The sequence below is a fragment of the Zootoca vivipara genome, chromosome 17, assembly GCF_963506605.1.
Source record: "Zootoca vivipara chromosome 17, rZooViv1.1, whole genome shotgun sequence".
Taxonomy (NCBI): Eukaryota; Metazoa; Chordata; class Lepidosauria; order Squamata; family Lacertidae; genus Zootoca; species Zootoca vivipara.
In genome coordinates, this window is record NC_083292.1 from 11,855,149 (window position 1) to 11,869,972 (window position 14,824).

General features: G+C 44.2%; 1 protein-coding gene across 15 annotated transcripts in view; it reads left to right on the plus strand.

The window, feature by feature from the left end:
* Positions 1–14,824, plus strand: part of ARVCF (ARVCF delta catenin family member) — a 309,481-nt gene that overhangs the window by 58,209 nt on the left and 236,448 nt on the right. The window contains exon 1 of one of the 15 annotated variants that reach the window (XM_060269759.1): positions 678–7,645. The exons of 10 other annotated variants lie outside the window; for them this stretch is intronic. Coding sequence is in view for 1 of the 5 variants with exons in the window: in XM_035098132.2 (XP_034954023.1) it covers positions 8,635–8,667 (33 nt within the window). In the remaining 4 variants the exon portion in view is untranslated. 4 more of the 15 variants (XM_035098137.2, XM_060269757.1, XM_035098132.2 and 1 more) reach the window with 4 other exon arrangements.

The following is a 14,824-nucleotide window of genomic DNA, read 5'->3' on the forward strand; positions in this document are numbered from 1 at the left end:
AGCCAAGGTAGTTATCGTGTGTTTTACGGTGTGATCTTATCTCACTGCTGTCTCTGTGCTCTTTTCTGCTCAAATTTCCATCCATCAATGACAATGACAAGTCCAAACGCTGCCCAATGGCACAGTAATGTCAAGGTTGTGTTTGTAGTGGAGCTTCTAGGCATTTGTTTATTTTATTTTTTAAAAAAGAATTGTACCTTGTTTTCAAGAGACAACATTTTCCCCAGCAGGTTATTTCTGGCGGGGGAAACCATTTGAAATCGCGCCGAGAGTGCTCAGCTTATCCATCACCTCCTTTCTCTGCTTCCTCCCCCAAAGGGAGAGCGTGTGGCTAAAAAGAGGCGTGCAGATGGCACAGATGAAGAAAATAAGAGATGACATTTGACAGTCCTCCTCTCTTTATTGTAAGATTAAAAGGAGGCAGAAGGCAATACAGTTTCTATTATTTATTAAGTGTCAGGAATGACCTTCACATCTGGAGTTGCAAAATCCCTGGCGCAGAATCTCATTATTTTAATAGCCATCAACATTATTTACTGTGTTTCAGCACCTTGCTAAAACAGGAGGGTGATGTCTTACATCTTTGTTGGTCGTCTGGTACCTGAAGACACCACAGTGCCTTTAGTAGGCAGCAATAGAAGTGAAATCCTCTCCTCCTGCTCTCCCCCCACCCAGCCCACCCAGTTTTGTTGTATTCAGAAGAGTTTGGGTTCTGCCAACTTCAAATTACTCTCCTGGTTTTTTTTTTTAAAGTGTGTATTCCCTTTGGCTGTTATCCACCATGCAAAGTGCAGAATTTGACACTGCTCACAATTTCCTCTTTCATAAGAATCCCAGCCCTTGTAGCTGGATTGAATGCATTTTAAAAAATAGGGTTGTCTTTGTTTCAGATGGAGAAATAGGTTGGGTAACGCTTTCTCCACCTCTCCTCAGCAATTCAGCGTCTCCCCTCCCCCTCCCCACCATTCCATATTCCTTATGTGGTGGAGAGAGACTTTGTAAAGTGCTGCAGAAGAGGCATCGTAGAAAATTGAAGGCAAGCAGATTTCTGTGGAGGCTTCATTTTTTGTCAACTGTTGGAGCTGCAGTGGAAATTGGCAACTTAAGGGTTAATTCCATTGTCACTGTTTATGGGGTGTTGGGGGGAGATGGTACCTCTCGTGGGAGATACATCATGCTCCTACTGGGGTAGTTCGTCCGCTTTTGGTCCTCACCCTGCACTCGACTCACATCTGTGGCTCCTAGAATCTGCCAGCATGTGACAGCAGTCACACTCCAGGAACAGCGCGCGCGCACACACACACACACACACACAATTTTTATTCACTTTTTCCAATCAGTACAAACACCAAACTAAAAAGACATGTTCAACAAAAAAACCATAATAACAATAATAGCACAAATTGACAACACAAATTTAGATACAGTAATTTCCCTATGCCTACTCCTTGTTTATCACCACTCCCCCACTGTTATCTGCCTTGTCACTTAGCTATTTGTTCCAAATTTATTCGTATTTATCCATTCTTATTTTGCGTCGACCAGCAATTCTTTCGTATGTAGCTAATCTGTCCATATTATCAATCCATATGCTCAGTGGAATCTTTTTGCAACTCTTCCAATTCACCGAAACAAGATTTTTTGCTTCTATTATAGCACGATACAACCACTTTTTTTTGGCCCCTTGAGATCTTCCAAGTTAAACATTAGGAAGAACTTCCTGACAGTAAGAGCTGTTCAACAGTGGAATTTGCTGCCAAGGAGTGTGGTGGAATCTCCTTCTTTGGAGGTCTTTAAGCGGAGGCTTGACAGCCATCTTGTCAGGAATGCTTTGATGGTGTTTCCTGCTTGGCAGGGGGTTGGACTGGATGGCCCTTGTGGTCTCTTCCAACTCTATGATTCTAATATAATTTAGAAATAAATTCAGTTTGGCTGGGCTTAACCAGGTGAGGGTAAGTGATGCACCTCGAATCTTCAATGAGATAGGGACTTCCCCAGCATGCGAAGACAGGCTCCGGCAGATTGAGTGGACAAGATCAGTAGCAGGTCCAAAAGTCAAGAAGGCGGTTTCTGCATGTGCTGTAGAAGGAAGTGAGGGGCAGACAGGGATCACCAACCAGGTAAGGTAGCCCGTCTTGAAGGAAAACTCTGATCCTAAACCTCGACCACCTTTGGGAGGGGAAAAAAGGCTACACAAATCCAGAGTGGAGTCCCTGGCAGTTGTTTTGTACCTTGCCTCCTTCCTCCTGCAGCCAAGCTGGTGCCAGACATATTGCTCTGCTTTCCTTTGGATACCAGCGAGGCCGAGAGGATGGTCTTGGCATCATAAACGCTGCCCAAGCTTATGCCCCTGGGAGGTCACTTGAGTGCTGACTTCACCCCTGGAGGCTCACTCCATTGTCTCTTGAGACAGGTGGACGCCTGTTTGCTGAGACAGGAAGTGCGCTGATTGGCTATGCTGCTGTGAGGGAGTTTTCTGGTGAATGTTAAGCTGGACCTAACCCTGCCCCCAATGAGACCTGCCCCTCTCTATTTCTTTATCCTCAAACTATACACTTTTTGTTGTTGTTGTTCAGTTTCCTCTGTAAAATGCCACCGGGATTTATTTTGCCTCTAGACTCCGGTGTTATGTAAGTGACTTTGCTAACACCCATAACCACAGTGTAGTCATAGCAGAGTCACTTATTCCAGGTGAAACAGGGCAAGGATGAAGTGCAAACTCTTGGCTCCTATGTTGGTGTAACCCCATATACACATTCTGTAGATCTGTAGTCACATCCCATTTCTTCTTCTCTTAAAAGTTGATAAAGCACTTTTCAGATGCACATTTATGATTCTCAGAGAGGTTTGTGATACACATAAAACATTCAAATCCATAAATAACAATAGTTTAAATGTCCAGGTGGGACAGGCAGCCCTGTATTGGGAAGTTTTTAATGCTTGATGTTTTATTATGTTTTTATATATGCTCTAAGCCACCCAGAGTGGCTGGGGAAACCCAGCCAGATGGGCGGGGTATAAATAATAAAAAATATTCTTATCGTTATTATCATTATATACTTTCAGCAACTACAGCAGCCAGAACTACAACAAAAAGGAATCAGTTCAATAGTCAGGACGTACCAGAGTAACTCCAGAGATCTCTAACCACATCATCACTGCTTGCCTTATTGTTTTACCGCTTATGTATTTGCCACCTTGTGCTCCTTTGGGAGGAAGGTCGGGAGATAATTTTAATTAATAAACACACTTATTTCATATGCACAGTCTAATCTAAGTTTGGGTCTGGTAGTTGTCAGGAATGAGCCAGCAGTAAATCACACAGAGTGGTTGACGCTAACTCTTGATTAGAAAACAGGACCTGCAAAGGAGTGCTAAGCCTACTGAGCACATAAACTCTTCTTCAGTAGAGACAATTGCCTTCCCACAGCTCCCTAAGAGCCCTCCTCTTCTAGGTTTTCTCCAAGCAATCTGAGACTGTGCCGGTGTGCCTGGATCTGTTCCTGCCGCTTCATGCCTTTTCTGGTTCTGGGAGAACATCAGGGAAGGGAGCTTGTCGCAGAAGGCAGGGGAGACACCCGGGAATCTGCACCAACCCGACTCATCTCTGTCTCTTGGCCTTCCTCATCCTACTATCTGCCTCTGAGTCTGGACTGCTCTCTGTCACAGGCTCTCCCTCCTCACTAAGCCCTGTTACCTCTTTAGCTTCCGGCACCTCCTCTTCCCAGACTTCTCCCTCTGACTACTCACTGTTGTCCCATCACCAAACTCTAGGCTCCAAGCCTTCTTCCCTTGGGGGTACCCTAGTTGGTTCCTCCCAACATTCCCCTGAGTCCAACCAGTCTGTGACAAAAGTTGTGAATCAGCGGGAGGGTGGACTAAGCAATCTTTGGTTGTTTCTATATCTTTCATTTTCTGCTGCTCCAAAGAACTGGCTGCTTTAGAAATCTAGTCCTGAGCCACTTCAAAGGTGCTGATAAATGCCTTTGATCTGCCAGGTTGGGACTGGAGGATCCTAATCTCCCTAACCAACATGGTATTACTTATATTTTTCTTTTCTCGTGTGACTTCACTTTTTTTTCCTGCTTGCTTGTTTAATATAGCTGAATTCAAAGGGGGGAACTATCTTCAGTTAAAAGCAAAAAAAAAAAAAAAAAGCCAAAGATCCCCCCCCAAAAAACTCTCCTTCAATCTTTGCCCCCCATCAGTCTGTACCAGAAGCTTAGCAAATACCAAATTAAAGCCCCCTCCCCCAAGATCCTGGCTGGTGTCCAAAACCCTTCCAGAAAAGGAAACATTGATAAAATCAACATCTGCCTTGTACAACAAGATAGCTGAAGAAAGGCTTGTGCCTTTGGTGGTTTGGCTGTGTATAATCTGAGTCTGTGTATAATCCATGTTGTATTTTGAACTGCGGGTGCCTATCCACAATTACAGCTCTCTCTCTGCTCAATAAACCTGGCCAAAGTACATTGTGCCCTGATCGTTTTTGTTGGTTGCTTTTACACAGCAAAGGATTTCTGCAAATAATAAAAAAAAAGTCTTTAACTTTTTTCTCTCCTTCCTGTTTTGATAAGAAAATAATATAACAGGAGTCGAGTTCCTTCTTTACAAGGATGAGAGCCAAGGCTTTTTGTTGTTGATTTAGGGAAAAGGACTCGGCATTAGGTTTCCAGTGGGAATAAACAGCGTATAATTTGAGATCTGAACCGACTCCCTTGCTAAGATGTATTTTGGGACACGTGGAATAATAAAACTCCCCTCTTGTTCTATATTTGAACTTCAGTGGTATCCAAGGTTTTTATTTCATCTCCAGGCCAAGTCCAGCTCTTTGGGGGCCTTGGGGTAGCTTGGCTGGGGTGGGGTGATGGCTTTACATATCTGGGGGATAGAACTAAGTAAAGGCACAGCCTGGTGTAAGGAGGCAGTGATTTCCATCCTGCCTTGTGTCCATGGCAATCAAAGCTGTTTCTGTTCTACTACAGTTCAGCTTCTGCTAAAAACATCCTCTACAGACGGAATGAATGTAGTTTACTGAAGAAAAATCAGCAAGGCATTTAAATGGAAGGGAAATGTGAAGAACTGGGCAGAAAATAATGGAATTGTTTATGCAACATTCATGGACACAAACATATTAGCCAATACCGCTCACATTCGCTTGCATGATTTCCGTTTATGAAATCGGGCAAGCATGTGAATTGTGGCTGACGGAATTCTCCAACATCCCTTGACACAGATAATCAGGTCTGAAAAGAAGTCAGACAGGTGACCAGAGGACCTGTTCTGCAATGGGGTTCACACTACTGTATTAGACTAGGGTCTAGATGAGTTTGGAAGCAGGTAAAGAGCCCATGCCAAGAGAGAACAAAGATGGCAGGACTGAGTCTTATTTGATGGGTCTGGGCATGGCGACTGCCCACCTGCACCTATGAGATATGAAAACACTGTTTGTACCATGCTGTACTCTGCCATCTTTGCATTTGCGCATGCTAGAATGTATTTTGTTAGACTGGTTAAGTTGTGATTCCTGCATTGTAGGGATTGGTCCTTCCAAGTCCAAAACTTGATGATTCTATGACAGGCATCCCCAAAATGCGGCCCTCCAGATGTTTTAGCCTACAACTCCCATGATCCCTAGCTAACAGGACCAATGGTCGGGGAAGATGGGAATTGTAGTCCAAAACATCTGGAGGGCCGAAGTTTGGGGATGCCTGTTCTATGAGAAACCTTACTTTGCTCCTGAGAATTAGCCAGATGAAGCCAAGCGACTAATACACATTGCGACAATGCAGCATGTACTGAGAACTGATCATTTGAATTGAGACCATTTTGCATGCGATGTACCAATGGCAGAGGGACAAACCGGCTCTGACCAATACCAATAGCGGGCATTTGGTTACAGGATTGGTGCGGGGGGTCTTTCTGCATTTCATGAATGCTGAGCACCAGACCTCATAGCCAAGTGCCAGATCAGACCAAAAACCTATCAGCCTTGCCCATCAGATGGCTCTCTAGATCAGCATGCTTTTTCCCATAGTGGCTGACCATTGTGACCATCTTTTCTTATATGTGAGTTTGAGTTAGTTAATTCAGATAAACTGTGTACCATAAACGGTTCCGTTGCGCTAATTAAACTGTAAGAGAAGCAGTTGTGCACCAGAAGATTAACGGCAATCTCAGAATGAAGAAATACAGTAGTACTAATGTTTGTGGCTGGCTGGGATCTTGAACAGGAACAGTCCGCAATGCAACATTTTGTTTCAGATTTCGGTTGTCTCTCTAAATGCATCAGTCTTATGTCTGAACTGCGAGCTTTCCAGAGGCATGTGGTTTCTTAAAAACAATTCACTGAAGTAGTTGGATGGTTTTTGCTGTCCAGTATGCAGATTCCAATCGCCTTCTCTCACCCCACCTCCAGCTTTCTTTCTTTCTTTTTTACCCCTCTGAAAAAGCACTAGTCTGAGCTGCATGCGAACAATTTCTGTGCAGTAAATCCACAGCCTGTCTTTGGGCTTCCAGAAGCATTAGTTGAATTGTTTGAATCAAGGGCACAGTGGAGACTGTTCCATTCAGTGCCCATGTGTTCATCCCGATAGCCCTTTGTTCCAAGAGTTGGAGGGCTGCAGAGTTTTGCTGATGAAAGTGCAAAAACAGCTGTGGCTTTTTTTTAGCAGCTCTCTAAGATCAATCTACTGTTTGTAGACCTCGGCAGACAATTGGACTGCATGCTCTGTTCGCTGGCTTTGCACAATGCAAGCTTGTGACCTCTGCCTCTGGCTGCTGGGGATCTGAAAGTGTTGACGTAGAAGACTTGGGCCTGTGCAAAAGTTTAATTATGTTGAGTGGATGTGGATGGCAGAACTGACCGAATGCTTCTCTGCAAATGCCTCCAGACATTTATCACACAAGCTGTGGCATCCTAAATTGAGTTGTTCCAGATGGTCGCCATGTATTGTAAGCAGAGAGCAGGGAGCTATGGGACAAAAAAAAAACCCTGGTGTGCCAATTCTAGACCTTCACCACCCATGACCTACCAAATTGGTTGTGTTTAAGGCAATGTGCTTCCCAGTTTGTATCTTCCAAAGCGTAACCACTGCATTCATTTAATGGGAGCCCTTCTGAGATTGTATTGCAATCTTCCCCCAACCGGTTGCTATGCAGAAACCCTGTCCAGCAAACTGGGGAAAGTCTTTAGTATGCATAGAACAAGTTGTACATACCCCGAACAAGGGTCATTATTATTTTTTTAAATCGTTTTGGAAGGGCATAGCATCCACTTCATATTGTCTTGGCCCTCGGTGCCGGATGAAGAACTTGTTCTCCCAGTCCAGTTTCCGCCAAAGGCTTTAATGCACAAATCAGATTGGAACATAGCCAAGGCATGGGTTTACAAGATGCAGCTGGCACAAAAGGGTTAGAGGCACGGCTATGTGGAAGCTAAGATGTTGATCCAACATGCCCCGTACACCTTGCTTTTGAAGAGTGGGGCAGGCACAATGTCAGGAGTATGGGGAGGAGTCAGGCTCTGGGGCCTGTAGTGCTTTGCAGGACTGGGGCCTGCCTCAGCTTGTGCTGGAGAAGCAAGGAGTGGCCACACAGGTGAAGACCTCAGCTTGTGCTGGAGAGGCAAGGAGTGGTCACTCAGGTGAGGCCACTTGATACCGCACTGCACCTGGTGGCAGGAGCTGGGAGGGATAAAAGCTCAGCATTTCCCTTCAGCCCTTTGCCACAGCAACGCTATCCCTGCCTGGTTGCATCTGGCCTCTTGCTCCTTGGACCCTTGCCTTGCCGACGCCTTGCTCCTTGGACCCTTGCCTTGCTCCTTGGACCCTTGCCTTTGCTGACGCCTTGATGCTTGACCCTTGGACCTTTGCCTTGTCGACGCCTTGCTCCTTGACTCCCAGACCTCGCCTCTGCCTTGCTCCTTGACCCTGTGACTGCCTGCTGCTGGACCCTCAACCCTGCACCTGTTCCTGCTTCTACACCACCATCTTGCCTCTGGTCCTGATGTCCTCAGCCAGGGCTTCACTCACCCGCCGACCGGACCGTGACACACAACCTTAGTGCAGTAAGCAGCCTGAGTTCTGGGACCGGGCAAGCATACAGGTGCTCCTTTGAGGTGGTTGGGTTTGTGAGGTCTGTTTGCTTCTGCGCTGGTGTCTCCAAGTCCTTAGAGATGGGGGTGGTGTTGACACTGACTGACATCTGATTTAGTTGCCTCTCCAAAAGAGAGAGGCTTTTCACTGATAGGGAAAGGCAGGGAGCACAGCTCCACAGCAGGAGGTGGTTAAGGGTGTCTGATATCCTAGGAGTTGGAAAAATCCTTTGCCAACCCACTTGAGCCCTCCATCCTCATGACTGATAGCCTCCCTGAGCTCAGACACTTCTTGGGATCTTGGTTTCACCCCTCCCACCCTCCTAGGACCCTCCCCAAAGGCATCCGATCCCCGAGTTCCTCCTCCTCCTCCTCAGGATCCAGACATCCCCTCTAAAACAGCTCTACAGGGTTTATGGCACACACAGAGAGATTTCTGCATTCTGGGAGGTGCAAGCTATCTTGGTGATGTTCAATATTTTCTCGACACAGAGATACCCTTGTAATGTTGTTGCTTTTCTTAATTTTCATAGAGGAATATGGACAATTACCGTCTGAGATATCTTTGTAAGGTTGGTTGGTCTAATTGATTTTTCTCCACTCAGAGGCATCCATGCATGCTATAGGTATTTGGTGCTTTGAATGCTGCATTAATGGGCATTTAATGTACATTGCAGCAGGGAGACTGACATTTAGGAATCAGGGAGGTAAAATACAGTTATCTCATTGTACTGTTGCCAAATCACTCTTGAGGGAGAAACACAAAACTGTGTTATAAAAAAAGCTTCTTGAAAATACTTGATAGTGCCAGTCCCTTGATAGTAGTCTGGGGTCTCTCATTCTCTCTCTTTTTTTGGGGGGGGGGGGTGTGAGGCTACACACAGAGGTGCTGGAGAATTCTGACGGAATGAAATATGGCAATAGAAACTGCTGGTGTTCACGTATTTATCCCATGCCCAGAGTGGAAATCAACCCAGTGAATAAGAGCAGTATTTGTTGTGGTTCCTTTCAGTCTGCAAATTATATGCTATTGATTTCATCCCGCTATTTGCCTTGTGTTTCCTTTGCATTGAAATAAATGGGTTTGGTAAAAACCATTACGACAATGCACTTTACATAAAAATTGTGTAATTTATTTAACATCGAATTTCACCACAGAGGACAGTGAGAAAAATAGTGCAGTTTTTAGCAGAATCTGAACTGCAGCAGAACAGAAACGGTGCTGCGTGCGACGAATACAAGGTGGAATAGGAGATGGGAAACATGGTGCTACATAGCTTAGTGAAAGCTAGCTTGGTCATAGACTGCTTTTTTAAGAGGCATTATCCATCCTATTCTTTTGCACAAATAGAACTGAGAAAGCAGGTCCTTTTACCCTCCTTATATCCCTTTGGTTGCCAGTTATGTATGCCTTACCCCAGATAGCAACTAGTTACTGTAGAGGTTTTCTCGAGATGCTGTACAATCTGCCAGAGAAGCGAGAAACTGACAGCTCTAGGCAGAAGCTTCTTCTCTTCCTCCGTCCTTTCTGCCTGGAGACAGAATCTTGAGGTCACTGTTTATTGGCCACGGTCATCAAAGTCTGCTTGGCCGGCTATAAATATGGGACGCAGAGGCAGAACAAGCTGTTCCATTAGTTAGTAGGCAATGACCTGCCACCGTCCAAATTAGGGGAATAATTCTATCTTTAGAGAGCTCAGCTAGATGAGGTAGTTTTCCATCAATTACTTCACAGCCTTAGAACGTCTGATGTTGTGGTTTATTCATTTATCTCTGAGTATTCAAAGCACTCTTCTTATTCACGATTGTGTGCTATTAAAGGTTCTCTTAAGGCCATATTCAGTGTTCTCCGTCCATTAGCACAAGGGATCTTGCGCTAAGGAATGGGCGAGTTTCAATGTCGCGCAACAGAGGAATCCAGTGCTACAGTTGTACAGGCGGAAACATCTTGCACAACAGATTGCTCAATACGTTGTGCGAAAAAATTACCAGAGGCTGCTTATGCATTCTCTTGCACAACAATGTCCCACTGGCACAAAACAGTTCAGCGGGAGAACCATCATGCCACTAAGTGACTTTAACTTAGAGCCACATTGGCTACAGCCCTCAATCTGTAGCAATGGCAGATACAATGCAGAATCTTACCTGTTATGATAGGAGGTATATGCTACCCTGCATAAAAACAATAATCTGTTTGTGACCCCATTTTAAGATTCAGGCTTATGAGGTAATGTCTCAATCAGGCTCAGATCTCCAATCCTTGAAAGGGGGGGGCTGCGGGAGATAGTCACCACAGTATTGTACCTTTCCCCCTGTTAACCTTAGATGGCAGTCCACACATATTATAAGCTGCCCAGCTCCCTGCTGGAAAGAACTAATGCCCTTGGATTTCTGGCAGTTTGAAGTGGGAGGTTAAATATTTACCCAATTTGGTTATTTCAAGCAGGTCATTAAATGAAACCCAGGGTTGGGGAGTAGCAAGCCTTGCACCTCTGGAGACAGGATTGATAAACAAAATAACATATAGTTATACCCTCACATTTTACCATTGTGTTGCTGAGAAATGGGGTCAAAATTCAGTTCATTTTGCCTTTAATGGGAATTCCATGTATTACTCTCTTTCTGAGATCACAGCCATCCTTCAGAATTCACAGTTGTTTGAATTTTGCAATGCAATTCTCCAGCCAAGTAATGTGTACAAAAATTCATATACTAGGCTGAAGTGTGCATATAAATGTATATGTTTGTGAAAATGGCATCTGAAAATGCATTATATTTGGGGACATTGCTTTGCCCCCCCCCCAAAAATGTGTCTATTAGGCAGAATTGCATACAAAAAATGTGTATATTAGGAAAAATTCACACTAAAATGTTGAGGAATTCTGACGAGGACTTTTGTTTTGTTTTTTTGCAAACTGAGGTGGGAACATGGAGAATTGAATGGAGGCCATTAGTTAACTACCTATTGAGTTATCATTCTTATATGAAATCCCGTACAGGATTTGAGATATGAGCAACGGAAGAATGTAGAGAATGGATATTTGGGGCTTAGAAAATAAATGTAGATGTGATTTAATGCAGTTGTTTCAGGGAAGGAGGGATAGGAAATCAAGAAGAAAATGTGTAAAAAGAAAAAAAGATACATATGATTGGGATATTTAATAAAAACCATTGTAAAGAAAGAAAGAAATGTGGAGAACTGTACTTAAGATTGGAGTTTAAAACAAAAAGAAGAAACTGAAATGGGCAGATTCACATGCCAGTAGTTGTGGCTTAAGTCCCCCTCCCCCAAACACACACACACACAGAGAGAGCCGCATGAAGGACACTTAAAAATTTTCACTTCAGTTTGTTGCAAATAAAATTGGCTGTCTTCACCTGCTCTCTCTGTTAAGGAGGGAAAAGCCTCCTCTTGAAGAAGGTTGTCAGTGAGAAAATAATAGAAGGTGAAGAGCCCTGAGGGAAAAAGGGATCAGTTTGACTCAACTACTCAAGGGCAGGTGCTTCTGTAAAAAAGTAGGATATGGCAAGCAAGTAGCAGCTTGAGGAAGCTGTACATGGACTGCTTTTGGGTGGCACAAATTGTATCACAAAACTGAAGAGGGGTTTGCAAAAGCTGAGGGGGAAAAGAGCATCACCTCAGGCAGATGGGGGGGTCAAGAGTGAGTTGATAAAACTAAGAACTCAAACCGACTGATTCTCAGAGGTGAACGAACAGGTCAAGGAGCTGAAGGCCCAGAATTCTCATTTGGAGAAGGCATTGATGGCAAAAGGCAGCTCTGGGAAGAGCTTTAGCGCAGCTCAGGCGAGGGGAGGTGAAACGTGAGGTGTCTCAACACCCCACACCCTGGCAGAAGAAGAATCCTGCGGGATCAAGCCCTCTGGGAAGCCCACAAGAAGAACCCCAGTGCAAATTTATTTCATTTGCTTGTGATTCCCAGCGACTGCCATTCAGAGACACACTTGCCTCTGACAAGAATGAGAGAGACAGGCTGAGGTGAAGAAAGGGAAGTAGCCTCCAAGAGGCTACTCTGTCACTGGGGGGGGGGGGGGAATTGCTTGGAGCCAAGGCCCAGAAGGAACAACAACAACAAAATAGTTTCAGGTGAAGGCACCTGCCTGGTATCCATAGGTACTTCCACTCTGTGTGCTTCCACCTTGAAAAATCTATTTCTTCCGAATGCAGAACGGATATTATGTGGCAGTGCCAGTCCCTCAGACTGAAGTGCTGGAGTGGACCTGTGTGGGGTAAGGCAATCTTGCAAGTAAACTGTTCCCAAACTGTGAAAGGCTTGTATGTCCTAATAGTAACACCTTGAACACTTGTCATCAGTGAGTCTCGCCCTATTGACTGACGAATTGTGGTATAATGGCATGGTTGGGAAAGTGTGCTGAACTGTATTTATTTATTGTTTTAGTTTGCTGATCCAAGCAGAGTTTTCTCGCTTTGGATCCTTCAGTGCCTTACAATCTACTGGATCCTCTGGTTTTAGGGGCTACACTTTCTGTCATTTTGCATTGCCAGTTGCTGGTCAAAATACAGATGCCAATCTTCTAATCTTGTCCTCCGCTCTCTGCTGTTACGCTTCTGAGCTGCTCCTGTTAAACCCTGGTGTGTTTCTTCTGACAGTACAATGGCTTCCTTTCCCACAGTGTCATAAACCTTACATTATAATCTTTATGATCTTTAATGATTGAATAATAACATTTTCTTGATGGTAACTTGCATCTCATTTCTCTTTGATAACCAAAGCAACACGTGGTGTTTTTTTGTTTAGTTTTTAACTAACACTGCTTTAATGATAAAAAAGAATCACTTTCATCTTTAAATCACAGCAATTTACTTGCATGATAGTATATCCTACGTATGCCTAATCCTCTCTCCCACCTCCCTTTAATCTTGGCCTGATTTACAATTTATCTTAGGCCTTTTGCTGTTTCACGTAAAAACTCAATTGCTTTCTTTTAATCTTTTAGTAGATTATCTCATATTAGCAAAGGTATATTCTGGAATGAGTAAAAAACAACTGTGGCATTAGATTAATTCATATTGTGTTTACTCATCCAAAAGCAGGAGGCTTTTAGTTGAGATGAGGCTTGTACATTTATGGGTAACCTTTGAGAACCGCTTTGCCTTACAGAAGGTCTAGTAAGGAAACTAAAGACTTCCAGATGTTGCTGCACTACAGTCTCCATGATTCCTGGTCATCATTGGCCACACTTGCTGTGACTGATGGGAACTGTAGTTGAGAAACACTTGGAGGTTCCTCACACCTGGTCTTGGATCTGTATCAACTCTGTGTGTGTGTAACGTTTACTATACCAGTTGAGATCTGCTGTTCTTTATAGGAGGTCATAGAATCATAGAATTGTAGAGTTGGAAGGGATCCTGAGAGTCATTTAGTCCAACCCCCTGCAATGCAGGAATCTCAACTAAAGCATCCATTGAACCTCTGCTTAAAATATTGTGACGGATCACGTTTAGCCTGTGCCGAAAGAGGGAGCATAAGGGACGCATTTGCTTGTCAGAATGCAAATGCGCCATGAAAATAACCCTACAGAAACTTGCATTCTAACACTGAAGAGTTCTTCTGGGCAAATGCTTTCACAATTTCCAGTGGCTTTTCTTGGGGTTCAGAGCTGCCACACACACTGTTTACCCATTGCACCCCTTGAAGCAAAACACAAACCTTGAAGTTTTTCCTAGTTTGGGACCGACCTACAGCAAGATGGGGCACAGAAGGTCTTAGAATTTGGGAATGAGCTGCTCAAAGAGCAGAGCAAAAAAGAATGAGGGGGAAAGTGGGTTTCCAACCCTGTGCCCCCCGCCCCCTCATAATTCTTATTTGGGGGCATTTGGACTAGCTAGTCATCAGACGAGAGCTTACTCCTAATTCTGCTCCTATGGTAATACATAGCAGTTGTATTACCAAAGTTTGAAGAAACTTTGGACAACAGACAGGGCCTTGTCAGTAGCTGCATCTTATTTTGGCTCTTCTTTTTCAGAGAAGCCTACCAGGCTTGCTGCCAGCCTCCACCTTCTAGAAATTGGTTTGGCCTTTTCTTTACACGTTGCTGTAAAATGTTGCCCAGGTCACTTCAGCGCCATGCATTTCTTCCTATATACATAGAAATGTAAGGCTGTCACCACGCAGTCCCCATGGGAGGTTTGCAGTGCTGTACACCACAATCCCGGGTTTGCCCAGAGTCAGAGTGCAGCCCCCATTGGAATCCAGTGCCCATTCAGAATCCTGGATTTGCATGAAGCCATAGCAGGAGAAGAGAGAGAAATGAATGCAGGTTTTAAAATGGCAGTTTTGCATCTGCTGGATCAGGCCAAAGGCCCATCTAGTCTGGTATTCTGTTATCACAGTGGCTGATCAGTTGCCTGTGAAAACTATCGTCCAGGTTCTTTAGGGGAAATCATATGCTCTAAATGTGTTTTAAACATATGATGTGACCATTATTTTTCAGCACTATTTTGCAGTTGTAATAGTTGGTACATTTCTAATGGCCATTTGGCCTTATTTTGGTGTCATGCTTGCAGTGATAAGCTGCCCTGCAGCCTTTTTTTAAAAATGGATAGATTTGAAATAAATTAATAGGTTTGGGGGATGTGAACTGCCTGTTCGCCTTTTCTCCTGCTCACTAGTTTTCTTCTGCAAATCTCTCCCCGCCCCCAGCTGTTTTTTAGCCTTTTTTTCCCTAGGCAGCCTAAAAGGCAAGGTT